The 24,733-nt window shown below is 35.1% G+C and overlaps 5 protein-coding genes across 6 annotated transcripts; 4 read left to right on the top strand and 1 right to left on the bottom strand.

Annotated features, from left to right (window-relative positions):
• The first annotated feature begins 6,535 nt into the window (after positions 1 to 6,535).
• On the top strand, positions 6,536 to 8,443 carry LOC143621595 (uncharacterized). Its single transcript, XM_077092963.1, has 3 exons — positions 6,536 to 6,813; positions 6,895 to 7,030; positions 7,634 to 8,443. The coding sequence occupies exon 3, from the start codon at positions 7,802 to 7,804 to the stop codon at positions 8,306 to 8,308; it is 507 nt and encodes a 168-aa protein (XP_076949078.1). The 5' UTR covers positions 6,536 to 6,813; positions 6,895 to 7,030; positions 7,634 to 7,801; the 3' UTR covers positions 8,309 to 8,443.
• Positions 8,444 to 10,468: 2,025 nt separating this feature from the next.
• Positions 10,469 to 11,583, top strand: LOC143621585 (B3 domain-containing protein Os04g0386900-like). Its single transcript, XM_077092954.1, has 2 exons — positions 10,469 to 10,590; positions 11,177 to 11,583. Exons 1-2 carry the CDS (start codon positions 10,471 to 10,473, stop codon positions 11,489 to 11,491), a joined length of 435 nt encoding a protein of 144 aa, XP_076949069.1. The 5' UTR covers positions 10,469 to 10,470; the 3' UTR covers positions 11,492 to 11,583.
• Positions 11,584 to 11,749: 166 nt separating this feature from the next.
• On the bottom strand, positions 11,750 to 16,890 carry LOC143622251 (RNA polymerase sigma factor sigB-like). 2 transcript variants are annotated; one of them, XM_077093447.1, is made up of 7 exons: positions 16,767 to 16,890; positions 15,642 to 15,922; positions 15,091 to 15,561; positions 13,952 to 14,182; positions 13,168 to 13,308; positions 12,883 to 13,083; positions 11,750 to 12,304 (listed from the first exon to the last, which is right to left on the bottom strand). In XM_077093447.1, the coding sequence occupies exons 1-7, from the start codon at positions 16,888 to 16,890 to the stop codon at positions 12,023 to 12,025; spliced, it is 1,731 nt and encodes a 576-aa protein (XP_076949562.1). In that variant the 3' UTR covers positions 11,750 to 12,022. The 2 variants fall into 2 exon arrangements, with proteins under 2 accessions (XP_076949562.1, XP_076949567.1); XM_077093452.1 differs by having other exon boundaries at positions 11,751 to 12,304; positions 15,642 to 15,868; positions 16,767 to 16,868.
• A 3,117-nt stretch (positions 16,891 to 20,007) lies between these two features.
• LOC143621573 (glycine-rich protein A3-like) lies at positions 20,008 to 21,786 on the top strand. The gene is made up of 2 exons (XM_077092948.1): positions 20,008 to 20,354; positions 21,363 to 21,786. The coding sequence occupies exons 1-2, from the start codon at positions 20,072 to 20,074 to the stop codon at positions 21,617 to 21,619; spliced, it is 540 nt and encodes a 179-aa protein (XP_076949063.1). The 5' UTR covers positions 20,008 to 20,071; the 3' UTR covers positions 21,620 to 21,786.
• Positions 21,787 to 22,371: 585 nt separating this feature from the next.
• LOC143621971 (uncharacterized) lies at positions 22,372 to 23,085 on the top strand. The gene has a single exon (XM_077093239.1). It carries the CDS (start codon positions 22,372 to 22,374, stop codon positions 23,083 to 23,085), a length of 714 nt encoding a protein of 237 aa, XP_076949354.1.
• The last annotated feature ends 1,648 nt before the right edge of the window (positions 23,086 to 24,733 follow it).

The following is a 24,733-nucleotide window of genomic DNA, read 5'->3' as shown; positions in this document are numbered from 1 at the left end:
TTTTCGTTCGGTTCGAATATAATAATATTCGATGTTATGAGATGGGCTTGTGTTGGGTTAAGTAATATGGGTGATGGATTTGGGTTATTAAAGGAAATATCATGGGCTTAAGCCTATGACTCATAATATAAATACTTTAATTATGCCTTAATCCATTCATTCCATTCCATTCCATACACCACCCAAAACACATACTTAGCTCTATGTCTTCCTACTTTCTCTCTCTAACCGAACCAAGAAGGAAAACCGATCCCGATCCAAGGTAATGATAATATGATGTTGTATGAACTCAAACCCGCTAGATTTAGTCACGAAACGACGAGCCGACACCGTTAAACCGTTAAAGTCACGAGATCCGGGTGGAATCGGGTATAAACCGAACCCAAGATGAGCTTAGGGATCACCCTAGCTCAGATCTGGATCAAAGGGGACGAAAAACGGTGAAAAACGGTGGAAAACGAGTGAGATCTCATTTTTCCGGTGAAAACGCGGTTTTCCGGCGATGACGGCGCCGGAAAATGGCGTACGAGGTTAACGAGATGTCAGAGAATGTTTCTGACATTCTCTGACCTAACCCTAATTCGTTAACTAAGAGTTAACGAATTAGAGTTAATTCGTCAAGTTCATTGTTAATAGAAGCTTAACGAACTATCCTAATTCGCTATGTTAATTCGTTAAGGAAAAGAAAACAAATTAATCCCAATTTGTAATGACCATTCGTTAAAAGGAGATAACGAATTAGAAGGTCCAATTCATTACATGGATTGATGCGTTATATGGACTGATTTGTTATATGGACCAATTCGTTATAGAGGTCCAATTCGTTATAAGGGTCAGTTCGTTATAAGTGTCAGTTCGTTATAAAAGACCAGGTTGTTTTAGAATTCCCATTCGTTAAAGAACTGAATAACGAATTAAAAGTTTAAAAGAATGACAGAATAGTCCCTGGACTTAGAGAAGAATGATTTAATTACAAAATAGCCCTTGAACTTTATAAATTTATAGAAGATACCTTAAAGGATTAAGAGGTTAACAATAAAATATTAAAATGAAATCATAATGGAAAATGTGTTAAGACAGTTAGTGAAAATAAAATTTTTCCAAGCTGACCTGGCAGCTTAACCCCAGCCAGGGGCTCTGCCCCTTGGACCCTGCTAGGGGTTGCCGCCCCTAGAACCCCGCTGCCCCGGACCCCCGTTCGTTGATGGTTATAATTGAACTGGAAATACTATATGGTTAGTGATAGTAATTAATACGCGTAATTGTTATGCAGTTAGCCGTGAACAACTAAAGAAGGGAATAACCATTAACGGTGAACGTACTCGCATTCAGGTGAATTCTAGCCCTACTTCCTTGTTATGTTTTCGAGGCTGTGTGCATACTCAATGCGATAACTAATACACTTACCCTAAGTGGTTAGTGTATTCCTTGTGTGATTCATTTATGATGAATGCTTGACGGTGCGTGAACGATCTTCAGATATTGCTTGTACTATTGGGTTATGATCACAGATACATATGATATATATAATGTATGAATGATAAAAGTATGCCATGTATGATATATGTAGATACGAATGATTGCTTGTCGGTACGTGAACGATCTTCGGATATTCACGTATTACCGAGGAAAGTGATTAGCTCCTTACATGGACATGAGATAATAACTTATATACAGTGTTCCTCCTATGAATAATATATAGAGTTCCTTCTATGGATAGTATAGTGTTTCCTTCTCTGGATAGTGTATTGTTCCTTCTATAGATAGCAGAGTGTTCTTTTTATGGAAAGTCTATAGGGTGTTCCTTCTACGGAAAGTATATAGAGTGTTCCTTCTATGGATAATATATATATATAGAGTGTTCCTTCTATGGATATTATATATATAGAGAGAGAGTGTTTCTTCTATGGATAATATATATATAGAGTGTTCTTTCTATGGAATTTATAGCATGGACAATAGTAATAGTTCTTTTAGTAGATATTACGTGACGTTCCTCTTATGGATATTTATACAAGTTTAAGATATGTATGTATGTACGATATGTGTATGTATTGTATATCGCCTGATTAACTAGAACTCACTCGGCGTAGCTGACTTTTAGTATGCACGCAGGTGAATATGTTTAATGAGCTAGCATGAGGAGGGCACATGACATGGATTGAACGGCTGGCATATGAAGATGGAAGAAGTGATGTTCTAAATATGATGTTTTTATGTTATGGTTTCAAAGAAAAGATTAAATGTTTTATAACAAATGATTTAAGTTAACGTTTCCGCGAAAGTTTTATTTAACTCTGATTGTAGACCTGTGTTTATGAGTAAATCCAACGTTAAAGTAGGGCTACCGGTTTCGGGACCTTACATCACTTTAGGCTAGGGTTTTGTGTAAACTAAATTTGATCAGATTCTATGTTTTGAATGAGTATGAACTTGATTGAATGTCTTTAATCTTGTTTTATATTAGCATTGATTGTTTAAATAGTTTATGATTTTGATTATCAAACTTTGCATCACTTTTCTAGTTGTGCTCATCACATGTAGGGTTAGCTCTCATGTCATTGAACCAGTTTTCGTTAGTTATTGCCTACAACTGATTTTCATACATTAGACTGGTAATTGGGTAAACCGGGGTTCAGTTGTGTTAACAATTCGGTTAGGGTATCGCTTGTCCTCACAACCCAACTATTAGGTGTAGTAATTATTGCGCAATTAATCTTATGAATCTGTGATTAGTCGGTTATCACTTTACCTGAACCTGAAATGAATCATTCTCTCATAATTGTCTACAATCCACTTAAAGTAATCATAAAGCATTCATCATCTTTTTTAAACCGCTTGACATCGTTTGTTCGCGTAGAATAATATTTAATAATTATGAACTTTACTTGCACTTTCCACTGATTCCCTGTGGAGACGACCTTACTTACCCGTACTAGTTATAGGTATTTAAGACTTTAAAATTCTTTTTTTTATTAGAGTACGACATCTACATCAACGGTTTAGCCCACACATCCTTGTTTATTTGCAATATTTACATGTTATGGTTTGATTGTCTATACTCACGAATAACAGTTTTGAGGTTTTTCTTATATATTTTTGTGGTGTCAAAACTGGTGATTTTCTCACTCAACCTCGTGTTGACAAAAATTTATTTTGTACGCATTTGCAGGTTATCAGGTTGGATTGTTTATCAAGATGAAGATCACATATATATGACTTTTAGGATTAAAACTTATTCAAGAATTATTTGATCTTGTTTTGTAATTTCTTTATACCTGATGTACTTAAATGTTATTTGTTATTAAATAAATAAATTAGATATTGTCACTTTACAATTGCATGATAGTACATTGTGAGCTATGAACCAAAGCTCATGCCCAACATTTCCGCCTTAGGTTGGGGTGTGACAATGCAACCCCCAAGCCTATCAATGCTTCTAACTTTATCAAATTAATTTGAAATATTTGTGTCAGCATTAACTTTTCCTTTAATTGTGATCATAACATTGTATTGAGAAGCCTGCCATATAAAACTATGCTCAAATAAAGCAAAATATTCCCAAAATTGAATGAGTTAACATGTTATTTTTATGTTGTCATTATGACAAAGTCGAGAAGCCCCTTGAAACTTATCAAAATCTTTTTCATGGTAAAGCTTAGAAAAACATAGTTCTTGAAATATTCCGTCGTTACAATTTAATTTTCTCCTTTCCTTCGATGAGTGGTAAATTGATAAATATATCAATAAAGGTAATTCTCCTTCTGTAATTTTCTCCTTTCCTTCGATGAGTGGTAAATTGATAAATATATCAATAAAGGTAATTCTCCTTCTGTATTTATCAATAAAGGTAAATTGATAAATATATCAATAAGGTTAGAACTGTTATCGTATGAAAAGTCTTAATTCCGAAATTGGTTCATAACCAAAATTCTTTCAATTATACATATATGACACCAAGAATAAAATTTTCAATAGAGAGAGCATTCTTGGATACGTTTTGCACGTGCAATTTTTTATTAAGTTCATTTAAAAAATCACTCAGTGATATAAATAAAATCAATTTATATATATATTATAGATACAAGCATAAATATTTTACATCTATTCATATATGTTATATATGTTATGTATATGCTTTGCTTGCAATTCTATAATTTGTATCATTATGTGTGTGACATGATAAAGCTACTCATAAAAGTAATATATATACTAGATACAACTTATATGTCAATAGAAACTATATTAAAATATGACCTTTTTTTTTATTAAAATTAAATTGTTTCTTAAGTATAAAGAAAGAACAGAAATATAGTATTTGAACTTTGTGAGCTACTAGGAGTGAAAGCATGACGTAAAGAACCACTTTCATGCGTCTCAAACACATGTGTGTGTTTATGAGTTTTAAATACCTTTTCTTTTCAAATATATATAATAGTTTTAAGTTTTTACGCAGTTCGTGTTTGTAGGTTGAAGGATTGAACGCAAAACGTACATCGAAAAAACTTCGGTATAAACCCAAACATGGTGAACCTGAACTGAAAATTATGTTAGATACATTAACTAATTAACAGGTGGAGACGAACAAGGCACTTTAAAATTAATGTTGTGTTCCCGAGTTGAGTTAAGGAGAGAAAGGAAAGGAATTGATTCATTTCCTTTTTTTTCATTTTCAGTTTCTTTCCTCTTTTTCTTTCCTTTCCTTTCCATTCAATTCTTTCCAATTTAAAAAGAAAATAAACTCATCCAAATTGCTCTTCATTTGCTTTGTTTTTCCTTTCCTTTCCTTTCTTTTCTTTCCTTTAATGAAACTCGGGAACACACATTTTCTTTTTTCTTTTCCTTTCCTTCCTTTAATGAAACTCAGGAACACAACACTTTACTTCTTTCTCTCCATTTTCTTTCGTTTCTTTCGTTTAATGAGACTCGGGAACGCAGCGTAAGTGCTTTTTATATATAGTTTTGCATAAAAATAATTGCAAATGCATAAAATAATAACATTTAAAATGTAATATACAATGTTCATTTATGTCTTATTTTAAAAATAACTCATTGCTTTAAATAATACTAACATTCTAGTATTATTTTTTCAAAAACAATTATAAAAGCAAACGGGCCAACACTTGAACCGATCCAGTCAACCAAACTATGACTAGTTTGATCAAACGTGTTCACATACTGTATTTAATGTGAAACTAAAGCGAACATGTTTCGACCAAAAGTAATAAATATTTTAACCTTTTGTCTTAAATCTACCCGTGTGATATCATTAACATTAATATTGTAAATAAGGTTATACGTTTTGTCATCTAGGATCTATGAAACCATAGAGAAAAAACCAAAATTGAAAAGTATTAATAAAAAAGAAAAGAGAAAGAAAAAACACACTCAAGTGGAGATGAGATGTGTGTTTGTTACATGTGTTTTAGGTGGCAGAAACCACATTCCAATAGATTAAGATTGTTGGGCAACAAACAAGATCACGCATGCATTATGTCACACTTGCTCTTCATCACGCTTACGCGTGCTCTCATTATCCATCCAATTCCAATCCAACGCTCACATTTCATCCCACCAATCCATCTAACGGCTCACATTCACTGTTTTTGACTCCCACCCGCAACCAAAAAGCACACTGTCGACAACACTAATATAACCCACCATGCAACTTGTCTTCCCATTTAACTTAACACAACATTCCTTTGTCTTCCAAAACAAAACCTAGCTAGATTCACTAACAATCTACATGAAGAATTTTGGTATGAATCAATTACCTCCTTTGTGTTTTTAGTTTTCTTGTACATTTACGCTTTTTATGTTCGATGTAACCACGAGTTTTAACTGGTATCGACGCTAAAGAACTATAACTTTGTTTTCAGTATGATCAGTTTTGTCGTTCAAAAGGGGTTACTGTACAGCTTGTTGCTCGCTTACCTGTCTATCCTTTTGAATGAAAGGGTGAGACAATACATTTAAAAAAAATTGAGGGTTTTTTTATTCAAAAAGTTTTGATACTTTTTGTTAGAAAAATATTTGATATTTTTTGTTTCAAGAATCTGAATTTGGTTATGTTTGTTAAATGACTAGTTTAGTGATTTTGGTGATTAAATTAAAGCACTTGTTATTGCTATTATACTATATATATATATTTTTTTGGGTTTTGTTTGTTATTATAGATCAAGAAAATATAAGAACTTAATTGTATTGCTATTTTGGTGATTAAATATAAGATCTTTTGCCTAGGTTCTGATTTGGTTATGTTTCAGCTTTTAGAACTAACTTCTCTGAATAAAATAAAAAAATGTTTTCAAACTATCAAATCATCAAAACCGAACCGTCAATACGCTAAAACAGATTGGTTCGATTTTTACTTTCTTGAAACCGTAGTTAGTTGTTCAGCCTAAAGTCTTAGTTAAAACCGGCTTGACTGGATCGCGAACACCCTTGTAATCTATTTGAAATATATAGTTAACTTACACTGTTTGTTGTTATAGTTCTATGATTAATTGTTTCAATTTCATGTGATCTTTTGTGGAACAAATGTTCCGGTTTATGTCGTTAAATGTTTCTTTATTCTGTGATTACATAAGTTTGTTTATAAATTTCTGAGCAATTTTCACTTCATAAATTTGTTAAGAGCATCTCTTATCCGTTTTCTATGCGTTTACGATTTTGCTACATCTTTTATATGATTAATGTTGTAATGCAGGCGGGTCATAATAATACTAACTGAATTTTAAGAAGTTGAGCAACATGCCGTGGACCTCTTTTGGCGCTTTTCTTTCGTTTCATATTGTAATTTGATTTTCTAAGGTAAGAAGCATCTCATTTTGCTTATAGTTTGTGTTCAAAAGTCAAATTGTTGACTTATTTTTGGGATATCGCGTTTTGTAGGCGTTTTTTGTTGTTTTTTATATTGAGAATGTTCATTGGTGTTGCACGAAGGAGGATTCGAATCGTGAAAGAAGTTGGAAAAACTAAAATGAGTGTTGGGGTCATTGCCTATTACAATTTGATGCAAGTTTGTCAGGTAAATGTTGACTTTTTTGGTCAACCAAGTGATTTCAAGGATTGCAATTTATTACATTGAGTAAAATGAAATTTGATTCTCATCACTTATAAAAGCTTCTATGAGTTGCAACTTCTTAGTTCGGAAAATATGTTATAATTCATGTTGATTTTGAATTCAAGACATGATTTGTTTGACCTTTGAAATCAAAGTGTTCATAGTTATTCATATGAATTTCTGTTTGACCTCAAAAATCAAATTTCAAATATATTATAACTCATGGGTCAATATTTGACTTTTTTTTATGGTGCAAAAAATTGTTACCTTTTGTTTTCTTTATCTTAAGCCCAATGTCATGTTTAAGGCATACCCTTTGACTTTCATGGTCAACCACGTAATTTTTACACTACAAAATGCTAAGCATCAAGAGTAGAACATCAACTCATTTTACATCACATAAATCTACCAAGAAAGAAATTTTTTTTAATTATTAAATAGTGGCACATATCATGTCAATTTTGCATCAAAGCCATGACTTGTTTGACCTCATAAGTCAACATTCGTCTTCATTTGGAACCAAATAAGTTGATGGATCAATAATGGTTGACTTGTGTTTTGTTGCAGGCTGAATACTTCCGTCAGTTGCTTAAACCCGTTACGTAGAGTTTTCAAAATCAAAGCTTGTAGACATTAACAGTTTTGTCCTTTTGATTATTATTTAACATTAGAAGACTTTAAAGATTTTAAGATTTTAAGATATTACAAAGTTGCAACATTTAGTGAAAAAAAGTAATGGAGGGTGACCAACACAATTTCCCCCAAGATCAAGGTCAAACGGGCTCGTTTTTTAGTCAAAATGTTGACTTTCATCAGTCGTGGGATTGCCCGAGAAATTTCATGATTTTTGACCGAACGGATAATTGTAGCCAGGTCATGTACAACCCTGGTTTAAACACGGATGCGTCTTACTTCCCTCATAATAATTCTGCATGGGTGCAAAATGACGAAAATACCCCTGGGGTTATAGAAGAGGATCCGGCGGATATTGATGCATTGTTGAGCTTTGATGATGAGGACGAGGACGAAGAGCATGAAGAGGCTAGCACGGCTGATTCCAGCTCTTTGAGACGAAGAAACAACTGCGTCGGGTCAACGTCGTCTCAAGGGTCAAAGGGTAGTTTTGGAAAACGTGAAAAGATGAAAAAGATGGTGAAGTCACTTAAAACAATTGTGCCTGGTGGTAACCCACAAATGAATACAGCTGATGTTCTTGATGAAACAGTTAAATACCTTAAGTGACTTAAAGTTGAAGCACGAAAAAAGGGGTTTGGGAATTGGTCGGGTCGAAAATGACCGTTCTGCCCTTGTGGAAGGATGTTGGTGGTTTTTGTTTGCCTGGTAGAAGGGTAATTTTACTTGCTTTCGTATGTGAGAATAATGTGGTTATATGTGTTGTGTCTGACACTTTGTTTAATGATATTTTATTGTATCTTTTTGTTATGTTTATGCTTTTCTTTTATGTTGGTTGTACAAATTCTCATGGAAAATCAACTTTGTATTCTTCTAGACCCAACCCTATAATTTATAAATGTGTAAAGTTAATTATATTATAAAATTTGATTACAAAAATAATAACCGCTTGCTTAACTATTTAGATTAAAAAATAAAAACTGTTTGGCGCTCTAAGTCTTATTCACCCAAAAATATCAAGTAGAAAACTTACCACTGTAGGAAAACCCCATTGACTCAGGTTTCAATCATGAGACTGCCTTAATCATCACTGATCACACCCATGTCATTTAGTTTTTCTATTATAATTTTTAGACACGTTTATCACATAACCGAAGTAAAAAAAATTGAAGAATTGTATCATGCAATTTTATCTAGTGTTTGATGGATATAATGAAACTTTTGGAGCCTGATATGCGGGAGCGACCTCTCCGTCAACTATGACTAGAGTTAAGGTTGCTCTTATCATAATTTTCTCCTACTTTATAAGTGTGATTTATAGCAGGTACGTTTTATATATATTTGAATGACCAACAAAAAACTTCATTAAAAACGCTAGCAAGTTGCTAGGCACCAAAACACAATCAAAGCGACAACAATGGAACAACCACCAAAAACAAATAAACCGACCCAAAACTACAACACCTGTTACAATTGGAATCTACACCACTTCTCCCAAGAGGGCCCGCTTTTCCCCTTATTCTTGACTTTAAGAAAACCCATCACTTTTATTTTTCTCCACTAGGCACACAAGATGTAATTGAGTAACTGAGTATACTAACGTGTTTCTTTTTTTCCATAAGCACCAAGTTGCAATCAAACAGATTGCTTGGACTATCAATGCCTTCTTCTTGAGGAGCACAAAGAGCTTATATAGCTCCAACACATCACGATATTTAAAAAAGTAAAAGGTCTGTAACTTACACCATTGAGCAATCACACTCCACATCGTTTAAGCTATACGACACGAAACAAATACATGTTCAATCGACTCTTCCACCTAGGAATGAACATTTTGTCTCAAATACCTGTACTCATACCCGTACCGATTTAGCCTATTCAGTACGGGTATTTGTACTCAATTTTTTGAATTTTGGTACAGGTACGAGTATGGTACGGGTACATATGGTATTTCGTACATGTTTGAAGTATATAACGATCTAATTGGGATTCTTCATATTTAATATGTAAAATAAATTCTCCAACTATGTTATTATTGAACAAGTATCAAACGTTTCTTCAAAATTAAATAATATAACATCCAAAACTCGAACCAACAAACAAATCACTTAAAGTCGGCGACCGAATTATGGTTCTTCAATACTATATTATCATTAAATCAACGGCCAATATGGTACATGTATTAATTTGGTACCCGTCACGTACCTGTGCATGTAACGATAGCCGGACTAATTCAGGTTGCTTGTTACTTGTACCAGTACCGGTTTCATCGTCGAAGATTTGGAAATAAAAAAGCAAATGTGGTACAAAAATGGGTACTGTACCGAAATACCCGTACCATACCGAAAAATTTGGTACGAGTATTGGTACGTGTTTTTATTGATTTTTGGTACAAGTACAATCGGGTACAGGTATGGATACGGATACAAATATTGTTCCAAGCTCATCCCTACTTCCACCTCCCCCACATATCGGGCAATAAACCGATCTCACTGGACTGTTCCTTTTAACCAACACATCAAACGTAGGAAAACCAACCTTCTTCGGAACAAGTCGGTTCGACTCAAATTTGTAACCCGGGGCAATCATGAATTCTACAACATACATACCATCTTTCAAAAAGTAAAAAATAAGTGAGATAGATACATGCTATTATTATATCTTTTATATTTAAAGTAAGTAACAAAGACAAAATTTTGTCCATAATAAATACTGATTTGCCCAGACAGCAAATTCGCAAGGCCCCAAGTGTTTATTTTTGTCCCACCAGAATGATGCAGAAACAATCAACCAAAAGTGGTGTCGACGGAGATGAATGTTGGGCGTTATCATCATCAGGAAAGCCGTATTTTTATGTTATTATTAACTCTAAGACTAAGAGGTTTCAACTGGTATGTAATAATTTTCATTCATCTCCTCTCTCTCTCTAAATGATTATGCATTTTCACTTAATAATTAATAATATTAGGGGTGCTGTAAACAAGTCGAGCCCGAGTTCGTCTTGTTTAACTTACTCGGCCTCACCTTGCTTCGACCACTGCTTGTTTCTAAACCTCATTCAACTCTGCTGCTTGGCCTTAGCTAGGCTCATTTATTACTTATTACTTAATTTAAATACTTATGTACTTATTTTTTATATATAATTGTTGTTTTTATATATAAATTGTTTTTCTTTAATATCTTATTATAAAAAATATATCTAATATACTATATAAAAGTTATATAAATACTAGGCTTGCAAGCCCCCTCAAGCTCGATAAATGAAGTTCGGCCCTTGCTCGTTTATTAAATAAGCTTATTTCAGGCTCAGGCTCGGACTCGTTTAAGACTGGCTCCATTTGGGCTTTTAACGAGCCGGTGTCGAGGCTTGACTTGTTAACATCCATAGGTCAAAGTAGTAATAACATTTGACAAACTAACAATTCTTCATAATAGACAAAAGGTTTTTTTCTGTTAATCTGTTCTATATAATTATAGAATTTTCCACCGGAACTGTCGGATAAGCTTCCCAATGCCACAATCCCGGCTCAAATCTTTTGCCACGACAAGGTGTGGGACCTAGTTTACAATGGTGATCAGGTGATAAAAAAGTTTGGACTTGAATCATGGGGAAAGTTCATGTCGGAAAACAATGTTACGGCTGGAGATGCTTGTGTGTTCGAGTTGATGGAAGGCGACGCTAAGAGCAGTGTGGTTAAGTTCAAAGTTCAGATCCTTAAAGACAAGTTCCCGGATGAATTGAAGAAGAAAGCAGTCGGGTCGTCTTTGGATAAACCGATTAATGTGGATTAGGACTTGCACGTGTTCGTGTTTGTGTTTGTTGATATGTTTTTTTGGTTTTGTAGTCATGATACCTGTTCTGGGTGGTGTTTTGAACATCAGTTTGGTGAAATCTGACTTCTGGTCTGTGCATCACTAGTTCTGTTGGCAAATCTTTAAGTCATTATTTTATTACTATTAGGATTTTCACGGGTCGGGTTTTCATAAGTTTAGACCGTGTAATGCTCAAAATTGTAAACATTAAGCTTTAAAAGTAATCCTAAATGTTATGACCGAAATTTTCAACCAAAAAAATGTTCCATTAACAAAACTACTTCACTTTAGTCTATAATAACAACATTGCCATGGCCAAAAAGAGGATCAAGAATAACAACTATCAAGAAAAGGCACAAAAAGGACCCGGGCAATGCAATACCCTGTGAAATTAATCGTCTCATAACAAGGTCACGTTTCGGGTCAAGTAAAAACAGTCACTTGAGGTCTTGACCCAACCCGAACACCTTCAGGCCCAGAAGATTTGCCTATACACATTTGCACATTTAGTTACTGGGGCAAGTATTGTCGTAGGGTTTCGGCTTTATCTGTGTTTCTTAACTTGCGAAAGGCGTTAAGTTCAATCTGTCTGACCCGTTCACGACTCACACCCATTACATCCCCAATCTCTTGCAATGTACTTGTTTTGCCATCTTCTAGCCCGAACCGCCACCTAATCACCTTTTGCTCCTTTTCGCTTAATGTACTCAACACCCTCCCTAAGTCCTCGGACATCGTTTGCTTAATTAATACCTCCTCAGGTGTCTCTTGGTCAGGGTCATCAATTAGATCCTAAGCAGGCCAAAAGTCAGATTATTGTTGCAGCACGCTGGCCCGTACCAAAATAACCCGTATTGGTTTGTTACCCAACACGTAACAAAATACACCGTATTGGCCCGTTATCTAACCCACCCGACAGTTATGTAAATGAGCAAAGCCGAGCCAAGACCGAGCTCATCTAGGCCCGAGCTTGGCCCGTTTAACTTAAGACACCGTGAACTTAGGCTTCAATCGCGAGCCAGCTCGAGCTTGATAAGTGAAGGTCGGGCTCGGCTTTGCTCGTTTACTATTTATTAATATTACTCTTTTAATTATTTTTGATATATTTGTTTATTAAAATTTTTATATATAAAATGTTTATAATAAGTTAATAATTTTATCTATAATAATTATTATTACAAAATTATATAGATGATATATTAAACAAAATTATATAAATAATAGACTCATTTAGGCTCGCAAGCCAGCTTGGGCCCGGGGTCGTTTATTAAACAAGCGCTCGCACTCTTTCAAGCCCGGCTCGACTCAAGTAAGCGGCTTGGCTCATTTACACCCCTAGTTACAGTACAAAGTAAGAAATGAGGACAAACCGTGAGCTTGGTATTGTTATCGAACCCGACAGGGATATCAATAGATCGCGCCGGCTTCGGGGCCTGTTCTGCAGATTGAATCTTCTTAACAGAAAGGCCCGTTTCGACTGCGATTTCTGCACGAGTCGGTTGTCTTCCAAGCTGCTTATCCAATCGATGTCTGGCTTCGTTCACCCTAGATTGCACCTCCACCATATAATACTGTATCAAAAGAAAAATGGAAAAAAAAATCGGGTTAGTCAAAGCATTGAAATGACACACATAGCCCTCATGTGTTATTTTTACCGGAACATGAATTATTCGGCTTTGTTCAGCACGTGACCTTTGGACCGCTTGCCTTATCCACCAATGCGCGTATGTTGAAAATTTAAAACCCTTTGAAGCATCAAATTTTTCAGCACTTTTCACGAGGCCTCGAATTCCTTCCTGAGAATAATATCCACGTCATCAAATGTCGAAAATATAGGTTTGTGAATTTCTGACATGACACGAATCTAACACAACATTCGTGGGTTTTGGTTAAGTATAAATGGGCTCGGGTCGAACCGCTTGTCTAAGCGGGTCATGTTCGTGTCAACCAGACGGGTTTGTGGGTTTATCTGTTTCACAAATTTACTTTTTATCTTATTTTTTTAAATGTGTTTTATGTCAGAAACTTAATTGGTTGGGTAATTTATGCCAAATTTAAAACTTGAAAGAGAAATTGAGGTAATTTTGGTATATTTTGTTGTAAAGTTAAAGCAGTAATATGTGGAAAAAAATTGGGTTGATTGGGTCTTGTTCGTGTCATCCAGGGTTAAGTGGATTTCGGTTATCAATTAGTCAATTACTCCAAACGGAGCATATCAAAATATTCATCTAGAAATGAAACGGGTCAAACGGGCTTACAAGTCTCCCAGTACCGTTTATTCAACCATTTAGAATATTATTTTGATAATACTGTTTCTTTTACCAATATACATGATTAAATTATGATAACAAAATTGGACAAAAAAACGGTTGTGGGTCAACCCGGCCCGTTTCAAACTATGACCAAACAGGCCTAGCCCATAACAAAACGAATGCATACCTGAACAATATCCTGTAGATGGACCTTTGTTCCATAATAACTTCTTGCAACAGAAATAACGAGTCGAATATTGCTTCTGACCATTTTGTCCCTGCATTCTTCACCATAATGTAAACGTCTACCTAACTGTATCTGATTGATGCCTAATGCAGCAGCCCATTCTGCAAAAGTGGGTGCGACCCCAAAACGGGCCGACAGCTCTTTATGGACCTCTTGCAATTTCAATAGGTCCTGTGCGTTGACAATAATAGGTTTAAAGAAAAAAATAATAATAAACGCTTCAGAAATTGACAAAAAAGCGATCTCGGTATTGCTATTTGAGCTTTAAACTTGTGGTCTGGAAAAGAAAGGCCCAATATATTGAATCTAGGCCTGAAACTTTGGGCCTAAACTATTTTTTAGAGGGATATTTAAATTATTATATATCTGGGCCTAAAATTTTAGGGCTACACCAGGCATCAATTAATTTATTTATAAATTACTTAACATTCAAAATATATACATAACACTAGCAAAAGTTTTTTTTTCAGCTTCTACCGGTTCAGTTAGGTCTCACTTTTTATAGTTGTGCCATTTGGGTTTGATATTTTTGGACCTAACCCTTGTTTGTTAATTCATGATTAACTGATTATTATACATTTGGGCCTAAAATTTGGAGATACACCATCTATTGATTTTGTATAAATTAGTTAGCATTTAAAAATAAAAATTATAATCCATAAAATCAATAGCAAAAGTCATTTTTTATTTTAGTTTTTACGGGTTCAGTTCGGTCTCTGTTTTTTGTTTTGCCACTTGGGCTAGAAATTTTGGGCTGACAAAAATGACCCAAGAGTTTTGCCTGAAATTTTGGGCCTAAATTTTTTCTTTGTTAATTAATGATTCAATTAAACATTTGGGCATAAAAATTTTGGGGGACATGCCTACACCATCCATTAATTTTTTCATAAATTACTAACATTCAAAAATAAAAATTATAATCCATAAATTCAAAACCAAAACCGAACCAAAAGTTCGGGCTGTCGGTACATTCAAAACCAAAAGCGAAACTGAAATTCAGCTTTTGAAGAAAACATAAAACCAAACCGCCGGTTTAAACTGGGTTCAGTTATTTCGGTTATAGATCGGTTATTTCGTACCTGTATCCCTTTAGAAAGTTCCACTTCCTCAGCAGCAGTTAACAGCTTTGCGTTAGTCATCCCTCCCAAAAAAGCAAAAACATCCTTTTTATCACCACTGCGCCTTCGACTCACTCCCGGTTTCACCACCACGGTGGCACCCCGCCCTCGGCCGCCCCGAGCTTCCGCCCGTTCTGCCGCCCTAATCCTCCGTTCTTTCCGTTCCACTTGACGGCTTGACCTCACAGCTATACCAGCCGATAACTGTTCTTCTATAAGTTTCAATTCTTCAACTGTCGGTTCCGTGTCCTCTATCTGTAACCCGGGTCCGTTTATGGAGTTATCAGGCTCGGGTTGTTTAGGTTTTTGTTTAATATTCATCATCATTTCGGCTGCACTTTTGGCAACTTTAACTGCAGCCTTTGCTAATGCAATTGCTTCAGCAGCAGCTGCAAATTCACTTTCTGAAGGCAAATTTGTTCCTTTATTTACCTATATCAAAGATTCAAAGGTAACTAATATAATGAATTCATTAAAGTTATCATTCAAAAGAGAAACAAAATGATTCTAACCTGACCTACTGCATCATCATAGGTCCATGATCTACTCCCATTTATCGAACTTGCACGCGACTCTAAAGACGGTAGCTTGAAATCTTCAATATTCAGAACTCTAGTTGACGACGACGACGAAGATGACCATTGTCTGTCAGCAGCATCTGAACTTGAATGAACTTCTAAAGATGATAACTGCAGCTTCTCTAAATTAATAACCGTAGACTCTGTTGTTACAGGCGGTGCTGTAGTTGATAATACGCACCGGGTCAGTAAAAAAACAGGCCCTCTGCATTTTGCTGCATTTTAATCAAAGTTTAAATTAAACAGATAATTTGTGATGAACAGAGCTGGCCCAGGCCCCATCCTGGGCTTGGCAGACGTTTAGGGCACAATTTTGGTGGAGGGCACGAAGTTTTAATTTTTTTTGACACATAAATTTTTTTTTTAAACATTAACAGTTCGAATTGGGCCAAAAAATCTCAACAAAGGGCCTAGTAATTTAAAAATTATTCTGTTTATGTTTCCTTGAGCAAAATTTTTTTAAAAAAAGGGTCAAGTAATTTAACAATTAGTCTGTTTATGTTTAATCGGGTCAACAATTTTTTTTATAAAAAGGCTGATTAATTTAGCAATTTATATATTTATGTATAATTGAGCAAAATAATCTGGACAAAAAGTTATATAAGGCAAATTTTTTATACTGGTAGTGGCCACTCGAAATCTCAGATGCGGCGGCCCTGGTGATGAATATGAAGATAAATTAATAATAATTTGTAAAAAAAACAACTAATTGGGGATAAATTTATAAATATATTGAAAATTTATGTTTAATTGGGTCAATTTATATTTTTTTAGGCCTATTAATTTAGCAATTTGTATATTTATGTATAATTGAGCAAAAAAATGTGGAAAAAAAGTTATATATAAGGCCAATTGTTTATACTCGGGTACTCAAAATAGTGATAATTAAAAAAAACAACAAACTGGGGATAAATTGATAAAATATTGAAAATCAATTGGCAAAACAACTGAAAACCCTAATTTGAATGAAGAAACTCAAAAGCCCAAATTGGACGCAATAATGGAGTATAATTGGATGCCATAAATAGGTAAAACATTAAGTAAAGATGTAAGGTTTACGTTGAATTGGAGAATGATGATTGTGGGATTTGAATAATAAAGAATCCGGTAAGCACTTGAATTGTGGGAGTAAGCAGGACATGGTATGTGCTACAGGTGGTGTAGATGGGATGTATGCATACATGTGATGATGATGATGATGATGATGATGATGGTGAACATGTAAACTGGGTTCTAATTGTGCATTTTGGTGATGGCTTTTGTGGGTTGCAGGTGGTGGTGATGAAGATAGTGTTTAAGAATGAGGATAAGGAGGTAGAAGAAACTGAGGATGACAGGATAGAATAGAGACAAAAGGATTTAAATCAATGGGCTAAATGTATGTTTATTTGGGCTTTTGGGTATTCTTCATGACCCTAATTTACTTGTTATAATGCACAAGAGGTATTTGGACCGAACTGGGTCTGTATTTAGACCGGTTTGGAATTCGGATCAAGTTATAGAAGTCAAAACTGGATCGGATTAGAAACCGGTTTATAGAGGTGCACAAAATATTAGGTTCAGGACCCAACCCCGTGGGTACAACCTAATATTGGTTTCTCCCCAATCCTGTACGCGGAACCGGACCCACCAGAACCGGTTCCGCCTTTACCAGTCAAAACCCGACCCGACCTGAAACCCGAAAAAAACCCAGACAAATAATCGACTTACCCGGTTTTGACTTTTGTTGACCAGCCCGGAACCGTCTCCTAAACGAACTACAAGAAACCCGAAAAAACCCGGTCAAATACCTGACTATGCCCATCACCGGTTTTACTCGACCCGGTTTTGACTTTTGTTGAGCGTACCTGGAACTGGTTTATAAACGGTCCCAGTTCCTTAAAATACCCCGTTTGTGCACCTATACCGGTTTATAAGAAAAAAAATCAAATTGGTTTGGCTTTAACAGGTTTCAACAGATATTTTCTCTGATAATTTTTTTACTTTGGTGTAGTTGCTAACTTTAATTTAAATTAAGTTAAAGTAAAAATAAAATAGTGTGATTGGTTGATTGAGGATGGACCGATCTCTAACACCCCTTCAACGATCATCCCTTTTCTCACTTCCGTTAAACCTTTGGCAAAGGTTCTTTGACGAAAACGTGGTGGTGTTGGCGACGTTAAATTTATTGTATTTGAGCGTTGATGAAATTAGTTTTTAGTTTAGTTTCGTTGTCGTAATCCGATACCGACCGAATTTACGTTGGTTAGCCGATGAAATGCATGTTGTGTTTTTTAATATGTTAATTTATTGTATTTTAGCGTTTACAATTTTTTGTTAACCCTGATATGAATTTGCGCAATCTTACAAACACCGAGAGGTTTTTACCAACCGATTACAAATAGTTTTAAATAGATGTTTTATCATACACTATACGAATAGAATGTAAACAGTAATCCGTGCATTTTCTTTTTTGGTTTTATTATCATTACCAAACCTAACCGCAAAAAAGCGGGTTTTATTAACACGCCTTCTTGGATTACGTAACGACACGTCTTGTATATATAATAATATATATAGTAGTCAAGTCATAGAGGCACATGCATCACCATTGAGGCAACTGCAACAACTCTAAAATTATCGTCAATTGGTAACAATCTCTCTCCCAATTCTGCAAAATTAGGTTTTTAATATGTTTAAATCCAATTGTTACACTTTTTTGTTTATCTCCGTCTTGTGTTTTACGATACGATCAGATCAGATCAGATCAATATCTGGACCTATTATTCAATGCAGATCGTTACATATGTAGAGTTGATGATCCGTATCTGATTTCGATGCTCTTTGATTTAATTAATGCGTGTGTGAATCATATCTGTTACTGTTAATTGTGTATTGTGTGTTATCTAGGGTTTTAATTTTTAATCAATTCGTATTCGCTGAAATAAGAATCATGTTGGTAATCATGTTCGTTTGGTTGAGATCTGCCTATTGCTTTACAATAGCTGCTAGTTGGTAGGTCTGTAAACGGACCCTACGAAGCCTTGTTCATGTTCGTTTGTTTAGCATTCAACTTGTTCATGTCATGAACGATTGAACGCTAACTGACTGGAAAATCTTATTTGTGTTTGTTTCTTAAGGAACATGAATTGTTCACTAACATAAACACTATGCAGTCGATCTCACCGATATATCAGTGATATATCGGTTATCGGTCCCCAGGTAAAATTATCGGTCAGAATGTCGGTACGGATAATATCGGCGATATTGACCAATATTTTACCGATATATCACTGATGTTCCCGATATTCCTGTTAAGTTTTAATTATCAGGTTTTAATAAGTCTTAATCAGTTCCTAGTTGCTATGATTGTTAGTGTTTTGCAAAAGGTTAATTTGTTAATGGTAGGAGGAAAGTATACTGAAATTATTAGTGTTAAATTGCTATATATGTATTTTACATGATGCTAAATTACCGATATCTCACCGCGATAACTGGTATCTCAAATACGTTTGACATAATCACCTTATAATCAAATAAACGAGCATGTAATATATATATATATATATATATATAAATAAAGAAAAACTTTCTTAATCCAATACGTTTGACATAATTACCTTAATTAAATATAAAGTTAAGTACTTTAGATAATCATAAACATAATCATCCCCCAATCAGCGGTTTTATCCTGCTAATGTCAACGAAACATTGGTTAGATTTGTTGTTAGTTTAAACAAGACTTAAAACAAACTGAACATAAACAATAGAATTATAAAATTCAAATGTTATGTTGGGTATTACAAATAAAATATTATAAAAATATAAAACAAACGTTTAACTAACAAAGATAAACAAACAAGCATAAATGAACACCTTACTGAATGGTTCACAAACACAAATGAACATACGCAACCTCTTTTCGTTTATTTAGTAAACAAACGAACTTTCTGCCGAACGGTTCATGAACTGTTCGCAGAATATTTGGTTCGTTTACAGCCCTAGCTGCTAAGGTGGTTTACATATGTAGATTTGATTAATCGAATCTGATTTAATTGCTAGTTGATTTGATAAAGGCATACATGAATCATACATGCTACTGTTAAATATGTAAACTGTGATTGGGGATTGCAGGATCATAAGTGTGATTATTCTGTTAATTGTGTATCATCTACGGTTTATTGGCTGCAATCGTAATGATATTGGTAATAGTTTTTGTTTGGTTGAAATATGTCCATCGCACTTCGTATGTTTCTGGAACTTAAGTGTTGCAGACTTTGTAATATTTAGTTTTTTGAAATTATACTCTGCACAATTGTTACGCACTCATCTTTCAGTTAATTTTCCTTGTAGTTTCTGTGAATCCAATACCAAATTGAAAGAAAATGGGCGGAGGAGACGGAAACCAAAACGAACAGGACAAAGGGTTGTTTAGTGGGCATCAACATGGTGGAGGATACCCGCCTGCTGGTTACCCCCAACCCGGTGGATACCCTCCGGCACCAGGAGCATACCCACCCCATGGTGGTGACCACCCTCCTCAGGGGTATCCTCACTCTGGTGGCAGCTACCCTCCCCAAGGGTACCCTCATTCTGCTGGTGGTCAACCTCCACAGGGCTATCCTCCTGCTGGCTATCCTGGTCAATCAGCTTCACACCAATCTGGAGGTTAGTGACTGTTGTCAGTATTAACTTCATGAATACTTCTTTGCAATTGAATTTTGTTTCTTAATTGAAGTTTTGTTACTATATTGCTTATCAAATCAATTATCTGATGGCTGATCCTGATAAAGACTTTAAATAAAAGCAACCATTGTTGTTTTTAAATATTAAAGTCTTTCTTCAAGTAAAGTACCATAACGAAAACATATGGTGTGCATGGGTCGGTTTTGGGCAATAACAAACCATAACCGAAAGTTAAGTTTTGTAATTTAAAAACTGTTTGGTTTCATTTTTTCGGTTTTATCATTTGGGCATGAATTTTTTGGGCCAAAAAAAAGGCACAAAATAGTGAATTTGGCCTAAAACTGTGGGACTAAATCTATTTTTTAATTAATAAGTGATTGTACATTTTGGGCTAAAATATTTGGGTAATACTATTTATTAAATTCTTATAAATTACTAAAAATTCAAAGTTAAATTAAAATCCATCAATTCGGTTCTGTTCGGTTTCGGTTTTTTAGTTTGTATTACATGCAAAACCAAAACCGAACAGAAAGTTCGTTTTTACAAATACATAAAACTGAACCATCAGTTTTTTATGGGTTCAGTTTTTTCTGTTTCAAGCACACTGCACACCCCTAGCTGACAATGTCTAAAATAAGCGCGATGGATAACCGGGAGTAAATGAGCCAAGCCACTCATGTGCTACCCGAGATTGGCTTGCTAAAAGCTCAAACTGAGCTGAGCTTAAACAAGCTCGAGCTCGAGCCTATGATAACCTTGTTTAATAAACGAGCCCGAGCCCAAGCTTCACCTATTGAGCTCGAGGCAGCTCGTGAACCTAAACAAGCCTGTTAATTATATAATTTGTTTTTAATTCATCTTTTCCACAATGAACAACCAAACACACCTCTAACACTAAAAGATGCAAATGATGATAACCTGTCTGCATTGTATTTTACTTAAGTTATAACTATCGAATGACTGGAGTCATGTAAAAATTTGGTTGGTTAGGACATGGACCAGTTATGGGAACAATACTAGCCGGTGGTGCAGCAGCTGCAGCCGCTGCATATGGAGTTCACCATATGACACAGGGTCATGGTCATGGTCATGGAGCTTATAACATGACGGGTCATGGAGCTCATATGGGACACCATGGTGGTGGTAAGTACAAGCACGGGAAGCATGGTAAGCACGGCAAGTTTGGTAAGCACAAGGGTAAGTTCGGTAAACACAAGGGCAAGCACTCGATCAAGAAATGGAAGTGATTAATTTGCGTACTAGCTAAAAGATTCTCTATGTTATGAAATGTTTGTGAGTGTGAAAACGGGTTGGACTTACTGTATGCGTTTGATCGTCGACAAGAATATGTTCCTTGATCATGCTATTATTATGATTCTTATAATAAAGAGATGTTCTTATTCCTCCCCAATAATATTGAGACCGTGTATGGCGAATAAGTTCTGTTTGTTTAGGTGTTTGTATGCAGCTTGTCTTTAGTTATTCAGTTGGTTTTGATATATGTCATGTCACGTGTTATAATCTATGATTCGCTGCGTTCATTCATGGATCGAAGTGTCATACTGGCATTTAGTTAAAGTTAGAATATTATATAAATACAGGACATGAATCATCTAACAAAACCGGATGTCAATGATTGAGGTGATGTACCTAAAGACTTCAATTTAAAAGGGGGAGATGATCGTGATCGTGTGGGTAGCAGCTTGTCAATAATCCAAAATTGCCGTTTAAAAAAGATTAAGCACTGATGTACAGAATATTTCAAAATCTATTGGTATTCTAATTATAAAAAGTTTTTTTTAGCTCATTTATCATGTCGAGTAGGTCTAAGTATGAGTAAGTTAGCTTTTGAATCAGGTATTCATTCAACCTCAATCCGGATGCTAACTTAGCTAATTTAGTAGTCATATTGACATAAAAACATCATAAATTTTACTCCGTAAACTTATCATTAGGTTAACCTTTTAGGTTGACTATAAATTTGATGAATAGGCTGGTAATGATTAATGGGGATATTTGCAGTACATGGGATTGGCGAAGACAGCCGGCGTCGGTGCAGGAAATGAAGGAACTCAGGTCTCTGTTATCTCTTTGTCAGAATGTGCAACTTGGGGTTGAAGATGATAATGTTGAATGGGGCTTGGGGTCGGCCGGAATGTTCTCTGTTTCAAGTATTAAAGAAAAAATAAATGAGTTAACTTTGACCCCGGTTGACTATAAATTTGAGTGGAATAATTGGGTCCCCGGCAAAGTCGGAATTTTGGCGTGGAGAGCGGAGTTGGATAGAGTCCCGGTCTTAACCTTGTTGGCGAAAAGGAACATTGGGGTTGAATCATTGGTATGTCCGGTGTGTGGTTTGTTAGATGAGATGACCGAGCATGCTTTCGTTTCGTGCGAACTAGCCCAGTTGGTTTGGCATGCCATATCCACTTGGTGTAAGGCACCTCCTTGGTTCGCATTCTGTGTTCGGGATGTTCTCAATCTGCACAAGTTCACAAAATTCTCCAAAAGAAAGGCGAAAGCATTTCACGCAATTTGTCTCATCACGCTATGGTGTTTATGGAGGGTCAGAAATGACATGGTGCATACCGGTGCGGTGGTGACTAGTGGGAGCGTAGTGGAGAATGTAAAAACTTTAAGTTTTCTTTGGGTTAAAACCAGGTCTGGAGGGTCGTATTTATCGTGGGAGGACTGGGAACGTTTTGTATTGTAACGGGTTGGGGTGATTCCCTGTTGGTGTATTTTGGGCTAGGACCAGTGACTTACTGTGCCAGCTTGGGTGTTTGTTGTTTGGTTGTTGATGTTTTTATATAATTGCTTTTGTTTGCCGTTCAAAAAAAAAAAGTTTAACCTTTTAGGGTGTGATATGTATCAAATTGGTTTAGGCTGGATAATAGAATGGGGACTGAATATGACCAAAAGAACAATAGAGAGAATTAGATCTTTTTCATATTCATTTCATACTTTAATAAAAAAAATAGGCTTGTTATATAGCCGAACAAATTAATAAAGAACTTACCACTATAAAGGGGTGTTTGGGGTTCTTTATTTTACTTCCTTATAACTTTTTATTAAGTTAATAAGTTACAACATTGTAATTTATTAAACTTTTCCTCTTACAATATAAGCAAATCCCAAACACTTTATTACTTCTCAAAAAGTTTATAAGTTATAAGTTGGTGAAAATAAGTAATCCCAAAGACCCCCTAAAGCTATACTAACTACTTCAATCCCACTTGTTTTAGCTTACATAAAATGAAAGTCATGAAACATAAAGTTATCGGTGTACCCCGTGGAAGAACACTAGCCCTTTGAAGCTAAAGACATTATTTAATAGCTATTTTGCTTCAATTTATTGACTACAAATCAAAACAAAAATTAAAGATTTAGTTACGACTAGAAATTATTGACAAATTGAAAATAATATAAACTATCAACTGATATAAATGATAATTTATATTATAAGTTATAATTAAAAAATATATTATAAAATTAATATTATTCGTAATAATTCAAAATTATCTTATTTTGAGTTAGTCCGCATCTTCACAGACATGTCTATTTCACCGAGCCTCTCTCCGAGACAGTGCCCAGATCGTTACCCCTTTCGTTGGATTAGCTTTGCTACTCGGATGTAAGGTGGCATCAGTAAAGCCACTGAAACACCACACCCCTACCCCAGGTCACTAGTGGGATGGTCCCAATGAGCCAGCTCACGAAAGCCCATCACAACCGCTAACCATTCAATTTTTTTTCTTTTTTCTTTTATCATACTTTTTCATTACAATTTATAAAAAATAATATAAATCACAGAATGATAGGGAATTAAGTATAACATAAGTTTAAGATACGATCAGATCAGATAAATATCTGGACCTATTATTCAATGTAGATCGTTACATATGTAAAGTTGATGATCCGTATCTGATTTCGATGCTCTTTGATTTAATTAATGCGTGTGTGAATCATATATGTTACTGTTAATTGTGTGTTGTGTGTTATCTAGGGTTTTAATTTTTAATCAATTCGTATTCGCTGAAATCAGATTCATGTTGGTAATCATTTTCGTTTGGTTGAGATCCACTTATTGCTTTACAATAGCTGCTAGTAGGTAGGTCTGTATACGGACCCTACGAAGCCTTGTTCATGTTTGTTTGTTTAGCATTCAACTTGTTTCTTGTCATGAACGATTGAACGCTAACTGAATGGAAAATCTTATATGTGTTCATTTCTTAAGGAATTGAACTTGTTCATGAATTGTTGACGAACATAAACACTATGCAGTCGATCTCACCGATATATCAGTGATATATCGGTTATCGGTCCCCAGGTAAAAATATCGATACCGATAATATCAGGGA

Source organism: Bidens hawaiensis, unplaced genomic scaffold, assembly GCF_021521415.1.
Source record: "Bidens hawaiensis isolate Kalapana, Puna unplaced genomic scaffold, B.hawaiensis_p1.1 tig00000326_1, whole genome shotgun sequence".
Taxonomy (NCBI): domain Eukaryota; kingdom Viridiplantae; phylum Streptophyta; class Magnoliopsida; order Asterales; family Asteraceae; genus Bidens; species Bidens hawaiensis.
The sequence above is the reverse complement of the archived record's forward strand: the minus strand, read 5'-3'. Positions and strand labels throughout refer to the sequence as shown.

Coding starts and splice junctions, on each gene's coding strand:
- LOC143622251 (XM_077093447.1), bottom strand. CDS start 16,890: ATGTATGCATACATCCCATCTACACCACCTGTAGCACATACCATGTCC. Junction 13,084..13,167: donor GCCGAATAATTCATGTTCCG/GTAAAAATAACA, acceptor CTTTTGATACAG/TATTATATGGTGGAGGTGCA. Junction 12,305..12,882: donor ATAACAATACCAAGCTCACG/GTTTGTCCTCAT, acceptor TGGCCTGCTTAG/GATCTAATTGATGACCCTGA.
- LOC143621595 (XM_077092963.1), top strand. CDS start 7,802: ATGGAGGGTGACCAACACAATTTCCCCCAAGATCAAGGTCAAACGGGC.
- LOC143621573 (XM_077092948.1), top strand. CDS start 20,072: ATGGGCGGAGGAGACGGAAACCAAAACGAACAGGACAAAGGGTTGTTT. Junction 20,355..21,362: donor AGCTTCACACCAATCTGGAG/GTTAGTGACTGT, acceptor TTGGTTGGTTAG/GACATGGACCAGTTATGGGA.
- LOC143621971 (XM_077093239.1), top strand. CDS start 22,372: ATGATTAATGGGGATATTTGCAGTACATGGGATTGGCGAAGACAGCCG.
- LOC143621585 (XM_077092954.1), top strand. CDS start 10,471: ATGATGCAGAAACAATCAACCAAAAGTGGTGTCGACGGAGATGAATGT. Junction 10,591..11,176: donor AGACTAAGAGGTTTCAACTG/GTATGTAATAAT, acceptor ATATAATTATAG/AATTTTCCACCGGAACTGTC.